This window comes from Siphateles boraxobius, unplaced genomic scaffold (assembly GCF_051911475.1).
Source record: "Siphateles boraxobius isolate OS27281-9 unplaced genomic scaffold, OSU_SipBor_1 9, whole genome shotgun sequence".
Taxonomy (NCBI): domain Eukaryota; kingdom Metazoa; phylum Chordata; class Actinopteri; order Cypriniformes; family Leuciscidae; genus Siphateles; species Siphateles boraxobius.
Window position 1 is genome coordinate 12055894 of NW_027509219.1, and position 23095 is coordinate 12078988.

The window sequence follows — 23095 nt, forward strand, 5'->3', positions numbered from 1 at the left end:
TGTTCTATTTATGTTTTGGTTTGTTTGAAATGCTGTTTTCAGTGTTTAGATTAAAAGTCACCTGTAAATTCATATGGTCTTTCCAGACATTTTATATTACTGGTGAGTTTTTGATAACTCCCCTCAATCGTATAGATGGTATCTTAGGAATGTAATTACTTTCATCTTCAGATTTATAGTCATATATTAAATGACTTTATACAATAACAAAGCGATTTACAGCAGGGGTCTTCATTGGGGCTTTTATGAAAAAAATAAATTATGCATTTAACAAAAATATAATGTCAACTAAAGAAAAAAATAGGTAATCTTTCATTGTTCCGCCGAACATCAGAGTGATTTTAAGTAAAATTGTACAATCAATAATTATTATTTTAATATTTTACATAATCATCTAAACAAAGTGTAAATACAGTAATGTGTCTTTATAAGTTTTAATTTATTTTTATTATGCGTCTGATTTAGCAATGCTACATCTGACAGCTTTCATGTTTGACATAAAATCACGCGAACGTGTAGCCACGCCTCTCCCATGTGGTCGTCCAATCAGCGCGGGGCACAATCGCCAAGTTGTTCCTGGAACGTCATCAGAATTCTGATGACTGGAGATTACGTGGTGAAGTTAGTTAGCCAGTTGCTAGCCCCGACAAAAACAGCACACACAGATGTAACGCCTGGGGGGAAAAATAATTGCGTTTAACTTGCATTTCCGTCACAATAAACATCAGTTGTTTCTTCAGAGTTTATGGAGTTTTTACGGTAGGTTCACGCTTGTATGCTTTGTTGGTTTAGTAAGTAAGCTAACATCAGCTAGCTCGGTTTACTATTTATCTCTTATTTCTCCGCTTTACGTTTTTTATTTGACACTTTTGTTTAGATGTTGTCATGCACTGTCAGCATGTGATGGATGAATGGTTTTGACATCAAGCTTACGTGTCGTTATTAAACCTGACACTGGTTAGCTTACTACAATATAGCATATCAAGCAATGTCAACATTGAGTCTCATGTAGTCTACCGTTATTCTAAAACATTGAACCGCATCAGAATTTGGTTTTATGAATTGGTATTTGTAAACAATGCGTCTACTTTAAATCGAGTTTCAATGTAAGTGTTGTACTATTTTGACATGTCACTAACTGGATAAACAGGTGTAGCATCATCATAATACACAGGCACAGATGTATACTAGACAGTGTTGGATACTGAACAATGCACTCTTAGAATGCAGGTTCAAAGCACAGCAGACTCATTTTATTCTGAAAAGTATCTGCTGTTTAAAAGCCTTATTTGATTGTATTAGTGTAGTGAATTTCTTCTGCTAATGTAATTCCAGTGTTGTGATTGTCTCCACAGAGTCAAGGCTGCAGAGAGTAACCCCAGAATGAGATCTGCATATGCTGTGGATATAACCCATTCTGCATTACGAACACCCTAAAGCGCTTCCAGAAGGTCATTCAAAACATTCCTTCACACACACGGCTATAGGCTACATCTACACTACAGAGATGTTTGCAAAGTTGAAGAAGAAGCTGGCAGAGGAAGGCGCCGCTGCCCCTCGTTCAGGCCGTATCCCTCGCTCCATGAGCAAAGAATCCATCACTTCTGTGGGCGCAGATTCAGGGGATGACTTTGTGAGTAGCTCTTTCTCTTTTTTGCTCTCCTTTTTTTGATCTCATATCTTCATCATACATTTATAAACCTGTGTGGTGTTTAGCAATTAAGTTGCTTGGTCTGTTGCATTTTATATATATATAGGCTATATATATATATATATATATATAGACTTGGAAGTACAAGTCTGTATATATATATATATATATATATATATATATATATAAATATATACATTTATTTTTTTGAAAATGCTCACCAAAGCTTCATTTATTTGTTAATAAATACAGTAAAGAGTAGTTATTTTGTGAAATATTATTACAATTTTAAATAACAATTTTCTGTTTTAATATATATTTAAAATATTTATTCCCGTGATAACAAAGCTGAATTACTCCAGTCTTCAGTGTCACATGATCCTTCAGAAATCATTCTAATATACTGATTTCTTATTATCAATGTTTAAAACAGTTGTGCTGCTTATTTTTATTGTGAAGACTGTGATACTTTCTTTAGTTTTATTTCATGAATAGTAAGTTCAAAACAACAGCATTTATTTGAAATAGAAATCTTTTGTAACATTATGTCTTCATTGTCATTTTTGGTCAATTAAATGCATCCTTGTTGAATGAAAGTATTTATTTATAATAATAAAAAACGGTAACACTTTATTTTACAGTGTCTTTGTTATGTATGTTACATGTACTTACCATAGTAATAACAGTAAATTATGCATAATTACTAACCCTCATCCTAACCTAACCCATAGTAAGTACATTTTGTGAATTAATATTGCTCAATACTTAATAATAACAATAACATTTATATATTATAAATTTTATATAAATACTATATATAATTACACAGTAACAGTGACACCTTACAATAACGTGTAACCAAAAAATCTTACTGACCCAAAACTTATGAAGGGTATATTCTTGGCTTATTCTGATTTTGGATCAAATAGAAATAATTATGCATTAACCTAATGTTTGTCTTAGGCTTGTCTGAATGGCAGTACATCTTTTTTTTCTTAAACATATTATTGTGAAAATTGTTTTTAATTCTCAACCCAAACCTTTCAAGTGTACTTCCAAGTCTAGTAAAGTACCAGCTGACACATTTTGATTGGTGGACAGTAAATACCTAAATATTTCCTAATGCAAAAGAAGAATGGCCCTAGTAAAACAGCATGATAGTTATTCCTGCTTCAAATAACTGGCTTATCCACAGTATCCATTCTAGAGAAAGTCATATGACTATGTTTGCACACTGCTCTACACGAGGAACTTGCTAGTGTGTCTAAGGTTAGTACTTGGGGCTGTGCTATGCTGCTTGGGAAACCAGTGATGTTATAGAAAGTGCTAAATAATATCACAAACCAGTGTAACCTGACACTGTTGTCCTCAAGCAATTAATGACAACACACACTCAGGGTTAGGATCAGGTTGTCTTTCGCCCTAAATAATTAAAGCTGCAGCCTTCAGGCTTGAGGGAGAATGAGAGTCAAAATCAAAGCCTCCCTTATAGGCGTTTCATTCGAGAGAAACTGATGGGTTTGGATCCTAAGGACAATGCAAATGTTCTAATTATCATAGTAAACACCTAAATGATTCTGCATGTGTGCTCAGTTTAAGGGTTTCTCCTTTTTCGATCATATAGGTCTTATGAAGGATGTGCAATTACATTGTTTTTATTTCTCAGATAATAGTGTTTTGTGTTTTTCAAATTAATTGTTTTTTTAAAATATATTTAAAGGATAATTCCAGCCAAAAATGAACCTAGGGCTAAATAACACATGGGTAACGAGTCGACCGTTCTCTGGGATGCATTTTCATGATAATCGAATGTACCCAGTTTTAACGTTAGTTTTAGTTTAACCACAGATTAGCTTATAACGGTAGTGTATGGGGCATCGAATAAGTAAAAATAAAAATCGCTAGTTAATACCACTAACTAGGCTCAAAATAGCCCCACACTAACACGGTAGCATAATGAGGGTCTCTACCTGCAAACCGAAGCATTGAGAACTTTGTAAGTGTACAGACAGTTTAATAAGGAGCTACTTTATAAAGACAGTACACTCCACGTATACAAGCAGGAGCCATCTTTGGAAAACAGTCTCGACCAGTCGAACCACGAACGCCGTGCTACGTCCTGGTCGATAGTCACAGTTCAGCTCACGTAGCACGATGTTCGTGGTTCGACTGGTCGAGACTGTTTTCCAAAGATGGCTCCTGCTTATATACGCGAAATGTACTGTTTTTTTAAATGGTTCTTGCTCATTTCCACTGCTAAATGTAATTTTTAGCAAATCTCAAAATAAATATCAATTTTAAACAGTATAATGTTTAAAAAAGTTTAAATGATATATATTTATCAATGTTTAAAATTTGTGTGTATATATATATATATATATATATATATATATATATATATATTTATCATTTTATATATACACACAAATTTTTTTAAACATTCATAAATATATCATTTAAACTCTTTTCAATTATTTATTTATTTTGCTGCTTACATTCACTTGCATTTTAAAAGTGTTGATTTAATTTTTTTGTGTGTTTTTTTTCACACAATATTATAATTTTAATATTAGACATTTATCAGTTATTGGCCATAACATTTGAAATAATAATAAAGATACTATAAATAATATATAATCGTTAATCAGTATTAAATTGTAAAATAATAAATAATACTAATCAGTATTAGTAAATGGGATGGTGTCATTATTCACTGAAGTCCCTTAAAGGGGAGAGATTATAAATTATTTAGTTTTTTACTATGATATGGTTTGATATGATATGATATGATACAGTAGTGAAAGGCTGATACAAATTCAATTAAACCACCAAATATGAGGAAATATTTAAAATTATTTGACAAAAAGAGACAAACTACAGCTACAGGTTTTTTTTCACTGTATCACTACTTTAATATTGATGCATTCCTCGTCTATTTCTATAGTGCTATTAGGATGATGCATGTCTCTTCATCTATATCTTTCGCTTTCAGGCGTCTGATGGCAGCAGCTCCAGAGATGACGCCTCTTCTCAGATTCAGCGCAGAAACGATCAGATACGAAAGCTGGAGGCCAAACTCTCAGGTATCGTCAACGCAATACAGTGAAACTCATGTAAACAACAAGAGAAAGAGACTGAAAGAGGGGAAAAAATACGAAAGGCCATCGTGACAAAATCTAAGATGCAGGCTGTTATTTTTACACTCTTCTCACCTGCAACTCTTACATGGTCTTATCTATTTCAGTCTGTATTCGGATACCTTTAAACCTTTTATACCTTTTGCCACAATGGAACTGTTTAAAGCACATAGCATTTGACAGATTTGCCACATCGCAGAGCAAACCAGTTGATGAATGCAAATGACTGGAAAAATCAGCATGAATAATAGATACCTGGCTCTCACTATCAGCCTGCCATGGTATGTAGTTACACATAGCCTGATCTAGAAACTCCTTTAACCCTAAATGAGCTTTGCTAGATAAGATGATTGCATTATTGACCTGATCGGGGATGATGTATTAGTTTAAAGGTCAAAGGTCAGCAGTGAAAGGTAGCTGTCATTGCACAGCCTCACAGTCAGTTTGGTTTTCTCATCTCAGAAAATCATTCTGTTTTTCCCTCCATTTGTTTATCTTCTCAATCATGTTTATCCCTTTGTTTTCTCGTCCCTGTTTTTGTCCCTCCTCCTCCCTCCCCTACCCGTGACCCCCCCCCCCATCCTCCTCTGCCTCCCTCCGGTCGTGTGTTTGTGTGTGTCGGTATCCCATTCCCCAACCCTAGACTACGCTGAGCAGCTTCGGCTAATGCAGAAGACCAAGGAGAAGCTTGAGATTGCATTAGAGAAGTATCAGGATTGTACGTACCGTTCTTTTCCTCCCATTTTCACCTCTTCCTTCTTTTGGCTTTTTCTCCTCTACTCCTTTCCCATTTGTTTGTCCGATGCTTTTACACGAACATGCATTCTGGCTATACATAATCAACTTATAGACAAGTAAGGTTGGTTCTTGATCAGAAACCAAAAAGAAGACCGTTAAACAGTTTATTCACTTGTTTTATATCAATTGTTTTATCACAAACCTCTTGGTCTGGGTTCTATTAAGTTAAGCTCTATCAACAGCATTTGCAATCATGAACATTACCACAGAAAATTATTTCTACCCTAAGTTGTTTAACCCTTTTAAGCTATTTGGGGTCTTTTTGACCCCAATTGACATTTGCTGAAATAAAAAAAAATAAAAAATCCCTTCATCTAAATGGCATGAGACTTGATGACATTTGCTAGCTCCACAAACAATAAAATAAATTGGAATGATATCAGGTTTATATGTTACTGTGAAAAAAAGATACTGTGATTTTATAACATAATAATGTAATTTATTTTATTTTTTAAACAAATGTAATATCACACAGGGTTTCGGGGGGGTTAATGTATATAAATTAAAAAATTCATTTACATCAATGGGAGACTATAAAAATCACTTTTTGTTAGATAATTTGTCACAAAGATTCAGTTACAATGCAGAAAACACTAAATGGGCAATACTACAACACATCCTTGGAGTATACGCACTCAACAGTAAGTGTACTTAAAATAACGAATAGCTTAGGAGGGTTACAGTAAATAAGCTGACGTGACTACCAAGGGCCAGTTCAGTTTGCTGTGAAAAAAATGAGACACATGGCAGTGTAATTGAGAAAATTATAAGTCTAGAGATGTTTTTTTAAAAGTTGCTTCTTTACACTTTTTTAGACTGCTTTTTTAGTCATGCGTGAGACGCTGCAAAAGATGCGAGATGTGAGCGCGGTCAGACACATCCATCTAGCGCATGTTTACATAGAAAAACAATGGAAAAGTAGTGCAGTGCAATGGAAAAATGCATTCTGTGTGAAAGTTTTCTCACATCTCAAAAAATTTGCATGGTTAATAAAGTGAATACTTATTTGGGTAATAGATAAACATCTAATGTAACTTTACAAAGATAAGTTCAGTAAGTGATTCTATCACGCTAGTCATTAATAATAATAATAATAAAAACAAATGAATAAACTATAACAACAATATATTAATATAATACCATTTTTTACTGTAATCATGCAATTCCCTCAGTGTTTTATTTTTCTTTGCTTAAAAAAGCTGATTCTTTATGGTAAATGAATCAATAATATGCCACAAATGCTGTTGGTGGAGCTTGACTTTAACCTGAAACCTCTTGCTTTGGGAGTTTTCAATAACTAGGAAATATGTGTCTTTCAGGTCATGGCATCCGAGTTTTAAAGGTGAAATCTATAGAGAAAAGTATTTTGCCACTTTTTATAATATAATTTTTTCAGCAATTGTAGATTGTGCCTATTTCAAGGTAATATAAGATGCTGTCTTGCTCCGAAACGTCATGATCTGAAAGCACAGATCCCATTTATAGACCCAAATTAAGACATTAAGAGGATAAATGCACTGAATTGAATAAATTGAATAAAACAATTGAATAAAAATAAATGCATATACTAACAATGTGTTTTGCAGCTTTACTACCAAGGACGTCTGGAAATTAAGCAATGTTGTTGTTCTTTTCATTTCATTTAATTATAGTGTGTATTTTTGTCTCTAATAACATTTAATGCGACACTAACAAAGATAACAAAATTAATCAATTATGTATTGATATCTAACACATTTACTTTACATATGTCTAACATTACCATCTGTGATAACACTTAACCACTGAGTTATAATATATTGTCTGTTTAAAGCTGTTTTTAGAGTCACATGAATATTCCCGGGTTACCTTCAAACATTTATATTGCTGAATAATTCATTTATGTGCTTTAACAAAAATACGAACTGCAAATGTCTGCTATTAAACCCTACAAACCTCTTTTCTGCTAAGCTTCCATTATAAGTGTATTAACTGTAAAAATTGTCTGTGGAAATGGACTGTTCGCCACAGATGCGGCCCATAGGCATTATTTTGACAATGATCTGGATTATTTCTCTAAGAAGGATTTCGGAAAAATTTAAGCTTTTGGCTTGTTTTTGTTTTCATCCAGCATCCATGCGCAAACTTCAGGACCAGAATGAAGCTTTTCAGTCTAACAGAGCCAAGATGGCAGAAGGAATGGCCTTAGCGTTAGAGAAGAAGGACCAGGAGTGGATGGAAAAGCTGGCTTCACTGGAGCAGGTTATGATCCTTTGTGATGTATTGGATAAAGTCGCTCTAATTAGTGTTTTGTAAGTCACATCTAATATCCTAATAATTCATAATTGCTTTGTCCTCTTTCTCTCAAACAGGAGAAGTTGTCACTGACCGCTCGGTTAGACGAGATGACAGAGCAGAGTTTAAGTCTGTTCCAGAAGAGAGATGATCTGGATGAGCTGGAGGGCTTTCAGCAGCAGGAACTGGCTAAAGTCAAACACATGGTCAGCGCAGTCAACGTTGTGTATTCTTTTATTAGTTGTATATAGCAAGAAAAACATAGTTTGAAAAATTATACACATCTCCTTCCTACATTTCCTCATTCAACAATCATTTTTACACTGATGCATATCGAAGTTAAAGGAATATTTCATTTACACCAAGGCGTGTCAGAAAACTCAAGACTAGAGTAGCTCATATTCATTGCAATAGACAACAAGAACAAATTCATTAGTGGGCACTTCTTCTGCAGCTGCTGAAGCGAGAGGAACAGCTGAGTCATCGGGAGAAAGAGCTCAGAATGAGAGGAGAGGAGCTGAACGTAGCGAGACTGACCCTGAGCCAAACCGAAGACAAGCTGTATGAGGTGGGAGAGGAACACGAGGAGATGTGCAGGGTCAACTCACAGCTACAGGCTCAAAGGTGTGTGAGGAAGCACAGGAAAACTTGACTTCCAAATTGTGAGAATGTAAAATAAGGTTTGATTTCATTTTATCAAAGATCAATGGCTACGTTTACATGCAACCAAATAATCCGTTAGTAATCGGATTGACGGCTTAATCAGACTGAAAAGGCAAGTCAAGTCAAGTCACCTTTATTTATATAGCGCTTTTTACAATACAGATTGTATCAAAGCAGCTTCACAGTGATAACATGAAAATAATATAACAGAGTTTGTTTCTAAAAGAAAATTGAGTCAACGTCCACCTTAAGTAAGGCAGATCAATAATATTATTGAATATTAAATGTCCCCAACTAAGCAAGCCAAAAGCCAAGGCAACAGTGGCAAGGAACCAAAACTCCATCAGGTGACAGAATGGAGAAAAAAACCTTGGGAGAAACCAGACTCAGTCGCCTTCATGTAAACACCTAATCGATCCGATTGAGCTCGATCCGAATTAAATTTCGATCGGATAGAAGGGGTTGGTTTATTGCTTTTCTAATCCGATCGAGAGAACATGTAAACACTTGATCGGATTGAAAACCGAAACTGAAAGGACTGATCATTTGCAATGAGGTAGAAAGAGCGTAATGATGTATGACGCGCTGAACGAGCTGTTGTTCCTGTCGAATAAAGTGTTCAGATTCAAACAAAAGTTGTGCATGTAAACATAGCCAATGTTCTTAAATTTATTTATATATATAATATCTATAAATATATAATGACTTAAATATAAGGGTGTGCGAAACCACAAATTTCCATCAGCCGGGCAACAAAATGGAACGGAATATGGCAGTCTCAACAAAAATATAATTTTTAAGATTTGAAATCTAGGTCATCTAGTCAATCACCCTGATTTATTCCTACTTCAAAATATTTGGAATAGGATGAAATGTTTCAAAGAGTGTTGAAATATTCATTAAACAAATAACCACTTTCAAGGCTTCCTCCTGAAAAAGCGATTGCAGTCAGTTATTCTGTACATCTGTGGAGTTTGCTTATTTCAGTTTTTATAATTTTGTCTGGCTGTCTCCCTCAGGGATGAGTTGTTGAGTGCGAGAGCGGAGGCTGAGAGGAGGGTTGTGGATCTGGAGAGGAGAGAGCAGGAGTTACAGCAGCTCATCCAGCAGGTCTCACAGGATTTCCAGAAGGTGGGCACTTGACAAATTTCAGCTCTTCATCAACACAGATGACACTCAGAAGCCAAGAAGGTTACTTTTGGGAGCATATAGTCACCACTCCCATATAAGTGTTTTCATTTCTTTTACTTTTATTTATACATTATGTTTATGCATTTATAACAGTGTCATAACATTGCTTATGGTGTACTTAAAGGTTTAGTTCACCCAAAATTGAAAATTACCCCATGATTTACTCACCCTCGAGTCATCCTAGGTTTATATTAATTTCTTCTTTCAGCCAAACACAATCAAAAAGTGCATCCATCTATCATAAAAGTAATCCATATGGCTCTAGGGGGGTTAATAAAGGCCTTCTGAAGCGAGGTGATGCGTTAAGAGAAATATCCATATTTATAACTCTATAAACTAATCACTGGCTTCCGGTGACGGCCGCACCCGAGTCTAGTTCTGGCAGAAGAGACCTGCCAGCAAATCAGGTTCTTTTCACTCCCATTATAAAGCTTGGAAGAGCCAGGATATTTTTTAATATAACTCCAATTGTGTTTTGCTGAAATAAGAAAGTCATACACACCTAGGATGGCTTGTGGGTGAGTAAATTATGGGATTATTTTCATTTTTGGATTTACTAACCCTTTAAAGAAGAAATCTTTTTTTATTATTATTAAAACCAATTACTGAATTATTTCCAACATTTGCCTATTTTATTATTGTTATTTCTTTATTGCTTGTGTTTGCTCTTTGTTATTTCTTCTATTGCTTGTGTTTGGTCTTCATTTTATTGCTGACAGTTTACTGTATAAAATGGTATACAACTATTTTGTACAAATAGCAAGCAATAATTGCATCGTGACAATCCTTGACAATCTTGACTAATATAAAAAAACTGATTTTTTTGTTCAGGGTGTTCTGACTTATACAACCTGTATTTTAAGGAAGAACATTTATTTGCGATACATTATTCATTCACAAAGAAAATTGGTGTCCTCAAAGGTTGGATTTGTCCTCATTTTTTAAATTAAGGCATTAAGATCAATTTCCAAAAGATGATTTTTTATTCCTCTTTTTAGTCAACTTTCGGTGTGTTCACTTAAGCTAGGCACTGTATGTTTTTCAATGTTTTCAATTTTCCTTGAATGGTATGAAAAAAAAATTCCACATTCTTTTGTTTCTTTTGCTTTCCAGGCACAAAGCAATGCAAATGCACTAGAGAAATCAATGGAGCATCTCCAGTCTGAACACAATAAGCTAAAGCTACAGCATGAGCAGCACAAGAACAAGGTCTGATTGGCTCAACAAAGAATTCCTTGATACTAATAATGTAAAGTATTCACCCGCATTTGCACGTGAAAATTACTGACCTGTAATAATCAAAACCTGTAGGTTATCAAATTACATCAGAATAAACTATATGCAAAATACATTTGTCTCCTGTCCATCCCGATCCATTTCATATCCTATTTGTCTTTTAGACAGAGTGTCAAGGTAAGACAGTTTAAATAATGGATCTTGACACCCTTGTGATTTATTCCCTTTCATTGCACTGCATATAGCTGTTTTTTGGACCCAAAAATATGTCCTGTTCCTAAGCCCTGAGGCTAAGTTATATAAATATAGTGTGTGCGTGCGTGCGTGCGTGCGTGCGTGCGTGTGTGTGTGTGGATGGATTGACCTATATGCAACTCTCTATTTCTTTGTCACTTTGGTATAACTTTTCATACCATACTGTTATTGGTCAGGTTGCAGTGACAGAAGAGGAGAGAGAGCGTCTATTGGCTGATCTGCAGGAGAAGGCCACCTCCTTAGAGAGGAGACTAGAAGCAAACTACTCTCAGGATGAACACCTACAGGAACTGCTGAAAGAGGTCAGAGGACACGTGTTTATACATGCCTTTCATCGAACTGCAGTTTCAGTCATCTAATATGGTGATGTTCTGTTTGTGTGTGTTTAGAAGTCTACATTAGAGCAGAGGTTAGAGGAGGCTAGAGGTCAGTTACTGGAGATGAGAACAAATCACACCACAGCAGTCAGTTCACTGGAAGCCCAGGTAACCCAGCATCTAACCTCATTCGCTGCTCTACATTATTACATGTCGTTTTTAAAAATATGATTTTCAGGCCAGAAAAAGTCATGTAAATAAGTACAATCTTTTAAAAAAAAAAAGTAAGAAAATAGCCTGTTATGTGTAATCAATGTTTCCTTTCATGTTACTTTTGGTTCAGTAAACATCTTTAATTTGTTTTTGGTATTTTACTATTTTAATAACATATTATACACTACCATTCAAATGTTTTTGATAAAAGCATTAATTTTATCAAAAAGTAAAAAGTAATATTTTAAATATTTTTGTAATTTATTGCAACTGTTTTCTATTTGAATATACAGGTTCTGGTCATATAATTAGAATATCATCAAAAAGTTGATTTATTTCAGTAATTCCATTCAAAAAGTGAAACTTGGATATTATATTCATTCATTACACGCAGACTGATATATTTCAAGTGTTTATTTCATTTAATTGTGATGATTAAAACTGACAACTAATGAAAATCCCAAATTCAGTATCTCCGAAAATTAGAATATTACTTAAGACCAATACAAAAAAAGGATTTTTAGAAATGTTGGCCTACTGAAAAGTATGAACATGAAAAGTATGAGCATGTACAGCACTCAATACTTAGTTGGGGCTCCTTTTGCCTGAATTACTGCAGCAATGCGACGTGGCATAGAGTCGATCAGTCTGTAGCACTGCTCAGGTGTTATGAGAGCCCAGGTTGCTCTGATAGTGGCCTTCAGCTCTTCTGCATTGTTGGGTCTGGCGTATCGCATCTTCCTCTTCACAATACCCCATAGATTTTCTATAGGGTTAAGGTCAGGTAAGTTTGCTGGCCAATTAAGAACAGGGATACCATGGTCCTTAAACCAGGTACTGGTAGCTTTGGCACTGTGTGCAGGTGCCAAGTCCTGTTGGAAAATGAAATCTGCATCTCCATAAAGTTGGTCAGCAGCAGGAAGCATGAAGTGCTCTAAATCTTCCTGGTAGACGGCTGCGTTGACCTTGGACCTCAGAAAACACAGTAGACCAACACTAGCAGAAGACATGGCACCCCAAACCATCACTGACTGTGGAAACTTAACACTCGACTTCAAGCAACGTGGATTCTGTGCCTCTCCTCTCTTCCTCCAGATTCTGGGACCTTGATCTCCAAAGGAAATGCAAAATTTACTTTCATCAGAGAACATAACTTTGGACCACTCAGCAGCAGTCCAGTCCTTTTTGTCTTTAGCCCAGGCGAGACGCTTCTGAGAAACCCATGTCTTGCATACGTCTGTGCGTGGTGGTTCTTGAAGCACTGACTCCAGCTGCAGTCCACTCTTTGTGAATCTCCCCCACATTTTTGAATGGGTTTTGTTTCACAATCCTCTCCAGGGTGTGGTTATCCCTATTGCTTGTACACTTTTTTACCACATATTTTCCTTCCCTTCGCCTCTCTATTAATGTGCTTGGACACAGAGCTCTGTGAACAGCCAGCCTCTTTAGCAATGACCTTTTGTGTATTGCCCTCCTTGTGTAAGATGTCAATGGTCGTCTTTTGGACAGCTGTCAAGTCAGCAGTCTTCCCCATGATTGTGTAGCCTACAGAACTAGACTGAGAGACCGTTTAAAGGCCTTTGCAGGTTTTGAGTTAATTAGCTGATTAGAGTGTGGCACCAGGTGTCTTCAATATTGAACCTTTTCACAATATTCTAATTTTCTGATATTCTGATTTTGGGGTTTTCATTAGTTGTCAGTTATAATCATCAAAATTAAAAGGAAAGAACACTTGAAATATATCAGTCTGTGTGTAATGAATGAATATAATATCCAAATTTCACTTTTTGAATGGAATTACTGAAATCAACTTTTTGATGATATTCTAATTGTAAGACCAGCACCTGTATTTCAAAGTTGGATTTTCAGCATCATCATTCCAGTCTTCAGTGTCTCCTGATCCTTCAGAAATCATTCTAATATGCTGCTCAAGAAACATTTCTGAGTATTTCCAGTTATCACTGAAATATTTTTGTGGAAACCGGGAAACATTTTTTTCTTAGATCAATTGAAAGTTCAAAAGAATCAGAATAAGAATTCAGAATATTTTTGCTGTCAACTTTCCTCTTTAGACTTTTTGATAATGCCATTTTCTCTCACCAGCTAGCTTAAATGTTAACATCATGCACACGACTTAATAGCGTGCCTCCAGCACGCAAACAATTTTAAAAAATGCAGTTTTGTACGTGAGGATGCCAAGGAATAATCCTAAGTTTAAAAGTAGGCTACATCAAATGATTATTACAATAAGTTAGGCTCCATTGTGTAAGTTAACAAGCAGATTAAAATGATACACATTTATTAGTCACAATATGGAAAGAGAAAATAAAACATATTTCGGTAAGAGCATGACTCAAAATGCCATTAATGGGCTTATTCAAGTCCTCTTTTTTTTTTTAGTTATTTTTAGCCATTCCGCATCTATCACGTGTGTTTTAGCAAGGCGGGATGTGTTGCAAGATGCCGCAATATATCAGGAGACATGTAGGTCAGACATGATTTTGACCACTTCATTAAGTTTTGTTTTGTAGAAAGCCTTTCTAAAAAGTTAATTTAGTTTTGTATCAATTCTATCTTAATTTGAATCAATGTTTCATCAACCAATCGCCTGGATTTAATAAATAAGAAGTAAATATAGCAGACAATATAATCAGGACATGGAGGCGGCGGCACTATTGCATTGCTCGTGAACTGGAGCTTGTCTCATAAATGAACCGAAACTCAGCGTTTAAGCGGCCTCACAGACATGAGAAATATATATTGAAAGCTTGAAATGTCTAATTTTAAACAAAACGAAAAGAAACCTACAACTCTCTGCTTATGTAATCCATATAAAATGTGCATTTCACATTAATTTATCCAGTGTAAAACCCGGACACCGCCACACAAATGTGGCTTTTTGTTAATGACTGTCCTACTATAGGATTTAGCACAGAGTAACAGCTCACTACCAGTTACAATAGACACTGTAACAGTCTGTCACAGGCAATTCTAGTTGGATCTTTCATCAATTAATTTCTTAAATTATCCCTTGACTATGTCCTGGCCCGCCATCTAGTGGCAAAATAGTTTTTGTCCCGATGCCAAACTTACTTGCCAACCCCTGATTTAAAGTATCCAAATACAGAATTTAGTCATTATTCAAATCATATTTTATTGTTGATTGAATCAAATTGAATTTGCAAAAATCCTTTGGAATGGAGTCAAACATCTATGGTTTGTGAATCAAACCGATTTACTGTACTGTACTGTACTGTACTGTACTGTTCAGTGCTTAGTGCTGCTATACTGTATTGTTTCATACAGCTATTAGTGAGGAATTCCTGTTTCTCATTTGTTTCCAGATCTCTCGACAGAAAGCCAGCATCAAAGATCTGCAAACTCTGGTCAAGCACAAAGACGATTCGTCCAGGGCTTACAAAGAGAGGACAGACGCACAGGTGAGAGCACTACGATTCTCCAGTTAACCCACACATCACGTGATTGATCTGAATGATGTGAATGTGTTCTGTCAGATCTCAGAACTGGAGCAGAGGCTGGCTGACTGCGCTGAGAAAATGCAGAGTCTGCAACAGCAACTTGAAGACAGTGAAACGAAAACAGAAAAACTGGTACATTATGTCAGTCAAAGTCTCACCAAACGTCCCAATAGCCTTTTCCGTCCATCGGTTTGTTACTACTATCTACTGTTTTTGCTGAAATGTCGCCCTCTTCTGTCAGAGATCTGTCATACTTACTGGGACGGCAGCATTAGATGAGGAAAAGATGTTATGGTGTTTAGGGTTATTAACAAATGGCCTTGTCAGGCAGCTCCGTGTCTGTCTTACAGATCAGCTTTATTGTTAATTTGCCTTAGAGCTTTGACCTTTGGTCCCATAGCAGGTGGAGTGGTCGGAGGAGAGAGAGCGACTACAACAGCAGGTCTCGACACAGAGACAGAGAGGCTTGGAGAAAACAGCCAGGCTGGAGGAGGAACTTCTTGCACTACAGAGAGAGAGAGAAACCGAGGTCAACAAGCATCAGGACAACCTGGTGTGTGTAACACATCACTCGTGTTTCTTTGACTATCATGAACTTAACATGGGAACATTATTAAAAGTTTATCTGATGTTTGTGTCTTTCTCTCAAGCGGTTGCTGGAGGAGGAAAAGGCCTCACTGTTGAAGAGCAAAGCTGAGACTGACGGCACTGTAGAGAGACTGACAGCAGAACTCGACCAGTCTAGAGTGAGAATCATCTGCATCTTCACAAACAGATTCACTATGTAACACTACCATTCAAATGTTTGGGTCGATAAGATTTTGAAATAAGTCTCTTTATTTGATCAAAAATGCAGTAAAAAAATGTATATTGTGAAATTTTATTAACATTTAAAATAACTGTTTTCTACTTTAATGTATTTTAAAATGTAATGTATTCCTTTGTTGTCAAAGCAGAATTTTCAGCATCATTACTCCAGTCCTTAGTGTCACATGATTCTTCAGAAATCATTCTAATATGCTTATTTGGTGCTCAAGAAGTTATCAATGTTAAAAAACAGCCATGCAGCGGAATAGTTTTTGCAAACCATGATCATTTTTTTCCAGGATTATTTAGTTCAAAAGAACAGCATTTATTTGAAATAGAAATTAGAAATGTGTAAATGCTGTCACTTTTGATCAATTTAATGCATCTTTGCTGAATTAAAGTAATAATTTCTTTAAAAAAAAAAAAAAATCTTACTGCCCCCATACTTTTGAAAGGTAGTGTAAGTAAAAAGCGAAGGACAGTACAGCTAATATTATAAAGCTGACCTGTATAGCATTTGTGTGACATATATCTGTTTGTGTCACAGGCGGATTTGAGTAGCAGACAGACGGTCAGCGTTGAAATTGCCAAAGCTCTGGAGGAAACCAGAAAACAGAGGGAAGAACTCCAACAGCAGGTTAATTCACTGGCATATTCAAATACGCATACTTTTTTTCACTCAAAGTCATGCACCTGTTTTACTTAATTTATAGCTTGTCTTTTATAGGTCAGCAAAATGACCGAGTCTCTTGAGAAGGCGGAACAGGAAGTGAGTCGTCTTTCTCAGGATTTAGAGGCGAAGGAGGAAGAACTAAACGTGTTGAAGGAAGGTGAGTGACCAATGATCCAAAAACAAACATCAAAATCAAAACAAAAATGGGTCCCTGACCTGAACCATATAGAAAATGAGTGGAGTGAACTGAAGAGAAGCACAAACATGAACTTGTGAATCTGAAGGATCTGTAGAGATTCTGTAAGGAGGAATAGTCTCTGATCTCTTGTCAGGTGTTCTCCAAACTCATCAGGCATTATAGAAGAAAACTCAGAGCTGTTATCTTGGGAAAAGGAGATTGCAAAAAGTATTTAATAAAAGGGGGCAAATAATTGTTCCCAATGTGTTTTGGAGAAAAACATTTATTTCATAATGTGATTCAAAATTAAATTCTTTTTAAAACAATTTTTTTTAATAAAAATATCAAAAGGATGAACAATGCAGTTTTATTTTTTTACAGCCATCTTTGATCATATTTACCAAGGGGGCAAACTGTGTGTGCCCCCTTGGTTTTGTACAGTGTACCAGCACTGTGTTTGTGTGTGTGTGTGTGTGTATATATATATATATATATATATATATATATACATACACACACTGATTTTGATACTAAACTTCTGATAATGATACTAAGATTCTCAAACCTTAAGAACACAAAACAGCTTCAGTTAATTTCTTGCTTCAATTCAAATTCAGACATGACCAAAAGAGTCAGATGTTAATTTAGTAACTGCTTTATAATGGTCAGCATTAAGACGCTTCTGTTTCTTATTGTGTGTGTCAGAGCTGAAGGCAGCCCGTAGCAGTCTGTCTTCTCTGCAGGCTGAGTGTGAGTCCCGTCGTTTGGAGTCTGAGGAGAGAGAGCAAGAACACACTTCTCAGCTGACATCACTGCAGCAGGAAGTCCTCACACAAACACAGCAACTCTCTTCTTACCAGGCACAGGTCAGTGAGTGCTTTACCCACCTGAGCTGCTTGCTGTTAGATGCATTGTCTTACCATTTTGATGTTTTTGTATTGAAATATCTCTTTGTGTGTGGCAGGTGTCTGATCTGGAGGGAGAGGTGTTGAGATTAACAGCACAGTCACATGCAGACGAGTGTGATGGTGAGCAGAACGGGACGGTTACTGCAAGTGATCTTGACCAGTTACAAAAGGTCAATAGAGACCTCGAGCAACAACTGGCTGAAAAAAACAAGGTGAGAGCACTGTACCACTTGACCCTTAAACACTGTAGTTGTAGCTGAGGCCTGAAAGAGTTTTGTTCGTGTTGTCGACATGTCAAAAATGTCTGTTTTATGCGCTACGAAAGCAAATTAACTTTGCATGCATTTCCAAAGTATGAGGACTCAGTCTTGAATTTATATGGTAAAACCTGCGCCATTGTTACTGTTCGTATCAGTGTGTATTCAAGTGCTGAGGAAGCCTTCTGAGCTAAAATTCAGATATGGTAATGAGTGTTTAATTTCTGACACACGCTGTAAGCGGTCGACCAATCCCAAAAGACTGGGCCATCTGACCAATCAGAGCACAGTAGGCTCGTGGAAAGGAGTTTAGAGAGACTGAATCCTTTATCAAACCATTTCTGACACTGAGAAAATAGATGATGCTGAATAAATTATCATAATTTTTATTTTATTTTTTCTTACATGTAAATCTTTTATTGAAGACCTCCAAAACATAATTAACAAAGAGCCTTTAAATGCCCATAATAGGGGCACTTAAAAAAAAAAAGAACTTGTAATTATATGTAAGAGCATAATTATACAGAGAACAGATTTTACAATAATAAATAATTTAAATGAATTACATCAGTTATTTGGAGAATTTTTTAAGTGGTTTAAAATGCACTTGCCTTAAAAAGACAAAATAAAATAATTCCCTATTTGTTTACTTAATTAATATGTCTAGTTTCATTGTGCACCATTCATTCATACATATTATTGTAAAAACATATACATGTAAAAACAGTTAATCAAATTTTCATTACAATTGTAATACGTTTCTCCACATTTGAACCAACTTTGCTGACATAGCCAAGCTTGCACTGAAAAATTATATTCACCAATAATATCACCCTATTTTAATTATAATTTGGTTTAAGGGGTAAGGGAAGGGTCAAAGGTGTAATTAAATATGCAATTACATAAATCAATTACAGCTGTAATTGCATGCAGTTATTTTTAAAATATAAGCACAATGTACAAATGCATAAATTGTATCAAAAGATTAATTTAAATGTAAGTAATTATTAGTTAAAGACACTTAATATAAAGTAGGACCAAACAATCTACTAATATATATATATATTTTTTTCTTTTGTTTGTTTATTTTGTCAGACAATAAAGCAGTTACAGCAGAGGCTTGCAGAACTGAAGAGGACGCTACAGAAAGAGCTGGTACGTGTGTTTATTCAGATGCATTTGTGTACTGTATGAAACACAGTCCATGTCAGCTGTCAGCAAACATTTCCTCACGTGTTTATGCAACAGAAACTGAAACCAGATCCTGACTCTGAGATGAGGGAGAGACTCCAGGAGAGATCGGCCGATAAGATGCTCTCAGAGACACAGATGCCCACCACAGCTCCAAACCCAGCTCCAGGATTCCCTCAAACCTCAGGCCTGCCGCCCATCACTTCCAACACCACAGTCACCAACAGTTCAGACCTCACTGACACAAGAGAGATCAACTTTGAGTACCTCAAACACGTGGTGCTGAAGTTCATGTCATCCAGAGAGGCAGAGGTGAGGGCTTGATCGGTTTCAGACCTGTTCAGATTACTTATAAAAAAAATATATTAAAAAAAGTCTCTACCTTTCTAAAGTTTAAAACAATCAAAAAACTAACTTTTCTAAAGTTTAGGGTCAGTAGTTTATATATATATATATATATATATATATATATATATATATATATATATATATATATACAGTATATGTATGTATGTATATATATATATATATATATATATTAGAACTTTTTTATTCAACAATGCATTAATTTTATCAATAAAGACATTATATAATGTTACAAAATATTCTCATTTCACTTTAAATGCTCAAATTATAATAACAGTGACAAAAATAAGAAATGTTTCTTGAGCACAAAGGGGCTGTTCACACAGAATTTGTTTTTCCATTCCCGTGTGCTACTGTTCTGTTGTTTTTCCAATGTAAATGTGCTAGACGGACATATTTAACCGTTGTGATCACGTTTTTTTGTAGTCTCATGCTTGACACTGCATTCAAAAAATACAGCGCTCAAGTTAAAAGAAGTTCAACTTTTAAAAGCTTGTTTCTGAAAGATCATGTGACACTGAAGACTGAAGTAATGGCTGGTGAAAATTTTAAAATGTATAAATCAAAATTTAATTGTAATAATATTTCACTATATTACTGTTTTTACTGTATTTTTGATCAAATGAATGCAGCCTTGGAGAGAATAAGAGCCATCTTTCAAAACATTAACAATTCTTACTGACCCCAAACCTTTTTAGTGTACATCCAATCATTGTTTGTTGTCCTGTAAATGTTTTGTCGGTACATTATTTACCCTAATGATCCTCTTACAATACAATCCGGTTAGTATGTGCATCAGTGATTTTAAACTATCTGACTGAAACTGAATAGCGTACCTGTAAGTGATGCTTAATGAATGAGATGTTACCTCTCTCTCTCTCTCTTTCTCTGTTCAGGCTTTCCAGCTCATCAGAGCTGTTTCAGTACTTCTGCATTTCTCAAAAGATGAAGAGGACATGCTCAAACAGACACTGGAGTACAAGGTGTGTAAGAGAAACAAGTCTAAGTATGATGAAGCACCACATGTATAAAGTCAGCTTGCTTTCTTTTCAACCCTCATCACACCCGGCAGCGGTCTCCTACGGACCCTTGAGCTAACTAGGCCACTCTGCTAAGGCAGATGACAATGTGGGTCAGGATATCTGGCTCACCGCACCGAATCAAACCATTAGCTCTCAGTGACATGGTCAGGAATAGCAGCTGGCAGGTATTTATAGCTCAACCCAGCTGGAAATCACTGTGCTACATTACACGCGCTACCCCTTTGAACACTGTGGTACACTGGTACTCTGTGGTGTGTGTGGAGGATTTGTGAAAAAAAAAAAAAAAATTATATATATATATATTTAGGGTTAGAGATGATGCATCATGCATTATATATATATATATATATATATATATATATATATATATATATATATATATATATATATATATATATATATATATATATATATATACATTTTTTACAGATGTTGGACTTTTATTTGAAACGGGGTTAGATGTCACTAGGGATGCACATGTCATCAGTTTTTTTTTTAATGATCAGGGAAAGCAGGATACTATCCGGGATTTATTATTCACCTCCATTTCTGTACTCAAAACGTTTACAAAATGTTTTTGTAAAAGAAATCTTCCAGCTTTATTTAAAAATAAATTTGTTATATTGTTTATTTTAAAATACTGTGAACTCTTTTAGTTAAATTTATTTTTTCAAATATCAATATTGGATGGATGGATAGATATTAAAAGGAGAAAAAAATATAAAATTCTATAGCAGTGCATTCCTAATCACTTTCTGAAATATCCTGTTCTCTGAAAAAAAAAAATTAGGTGGCCAGATTTTGTGCGTGCGTGCGCGTGCGTGCGCGTGCGTGTGTGTGTGTGTGTGTGTGTGAAGGATAGAAGCACTATTTGAGTCTAATGTTTTGTGTGTGTTTCAGATGTCGTGGTTTGGTTCCAAGCCCACACCCAAAGGAATCATACGGCGTTCTATCTCAGGAACCTCAAGTCTGAGCTGAAAGAAAAAAACATCTGAGACAAAGTGAAAGAGGGAACGGTGAATGATCCCGGTAGGAAACTACTGACGTCTGAAGGGAACAATTGCCGACTCTGCAGTTTCAGTCTCTGCCTCAGCAGTTCCTATGTAGCTCATGCCCTTTAAAGAATGGGACACAAAAACAACTCTGTCCACTTTACACTCAAATATTGCAGGGACTAAAAACAAATGCTTTATGAACATCATCTTTCTGTGACCTGAGGAGTTTCATATTTTAAGTAATGGTTAAATGACATAATCTGTCTCAACTCAAATACTCTGTAGTTTCATCCGCTTTCAAAAAAACTACCACCGCTGTTTCCAACAGCCTTCAACTGAGGAAGATCTTTCAACACAAAAAGGGATATTTTTTCACTGGTACTCATGAAGACAATAATCATATGGCCTTTTTTCTCTTCAATACTGGACCTCAGTGAAAATCAGAAATGGGATGTCATAAGATATAATGTTGTGATTTTGAATATGTAAAAAGCATCTTACTTTAATCTGCCTTGTTTATGTGTAAATTGCAATTCCATACATTCCATACAAGTATTTATATATGAATACCTGTATAAGTGATGAGGATTTATTAATCAGTGGATACTTAAGTTATGTTTTTTGTACATCATATACATGCATTAGTCGCAATACTGTTCTTGAGTGTGTATGTGTATGAGATTTTTCACTGTGGGCTTGAAGCTGTAATATAGAGGCATATATGCTCAGACTGAGAAAACAAGCATGCATGCCTTATACAACTGAATGCTTTGATTGTACTTTGGTTTTGAGTGTATATTGAAGCATTTGAGTACACTTAAAGCCTTAATGTTCAAGGCTAAAATACTGTCAACTGCATTTATATTTCTCTGAGAATAAGTCAACAGACACATCTTTTAATTTTACCTGTGAAAACCAAGTGGCCAGTATTTTGCTGTCAGAACGATGTAATTTTGTGTGTTTTAACACTTTTAGGAGCATCAGCAGTAAGGTTAACCACTCTAAATGACAGACTCTTCTGGTAATAATAGCTGAATTCAGAATTGAATATATCTGTGGGATGCTTAATGTGTGTTTGCTGTTTTTAGAAAAAGAAACCCAAAGAATTTCTGTTTTATGTAAAGCTTGAATCAGCCGAAAATTTGCTGTGCCGTAAATGAAGGTTCTCTGAAATCCCATTGGAAAATGCAGATAAAATGCCCTGTGTGTGAACAGTTAGGAATGAGATTGGAAGATCCATAATGCACTTTTCTATAACTGTATTCATGTTTGTTTTGATGTTATGATACTGTGGCTGTCACGACAGTATCGATTGCCTCTGCTTTCAGCAAAATACCACTACATCCTTAATTTGGTTTCACTTCATGGTATGTCAGGAATATCAAAACTTGATAAAAATTGAAATCTTTCTCAGTGACTTAGTCTAAAGAAGACTCATTTGTACTTCTATGTGGTTACCAGTG

The 23095-nt window shown here is 35.5% G+C and overlaps 1 protein-coding gene across 2 annotated transcripts; it reads left to right on the top strand.

The window, feature by feature from the left end:
- The first annotated feature begins 572 nt into the window (after positions 1-572).
- On the top strand, positions 573-23049 carry golga1 (golgin A1). 2 transcript variants are annotated; one of them, XM_077222801.1, is made up of 23 exons: positions 573-759; positions 1356-1633; positions 4644-4734; positions 5432-5506; positions 7697-7827; positions 7938-8066; positions 8315-8484; positions 9543-9654; positions 10828-10923; positions 11382-11507; positions 11595-11690; positions 15080-15175; positions 15251-15346; positions 15615-15767; positions 15865-15960; positions 16569-16658; positions 16749-16851; positions 17578-17738; positions 17837-17992; positions 19133-19192; positions 19286-19540; positions 20491-20577; positions 21538-23049. In XM_077222801.1, the coding sequence occupies exons 2-23, from the start codon at positions 1508-1510 to the stop codon at positions 21613-21615; spliced, it is 2583 nt and encodes an 860-aa protein (XP_077078916.1). In that variant the 5' UTR covers positions 573-759; positions 1356-1507; the 3' UTR covers positions 21616-23049. The 2 variants fall into 2 exon arrangements, with proteins under 2 accessions (XP_077078916.1, XP_077078917.1); XM_077222802.1 differs by lacking the exon at positions 5432-5506 and having other exon boundaries at positions 587-759.
- The last annotated feature ends 46 nt before the right edge of the window (positions 23050-23095 follow it).

What these genes read in the sequence shown, in the direction of transcription:
- golga1 (XM_077222801.1), top strand. Translation starts at nt 1,508, where the DNA reads ATGTTTGCAAAGTTGAAGAAGAAGCTGGCAGAGGAAGGCGCCGCTGCC. An exon ending in TCTCACAGGATTTCCAGAAG is followed by an intron (nt 9,655 to 10,827) that starts GTGGGCACTTGA and finishes TTTGCTTTCCAG; the next exon opens with GCACAAAGCAATGCAAATGC. An exon ending in ACAAGCATCAGGACAACCTG is followed by an intron (nt 15,768 to 15,864) that starts GTGTGTGTAACA and finishes CTTTCTCTCAAG; the next exon opens with CGGTTGCTGGAGGAGGAAAA.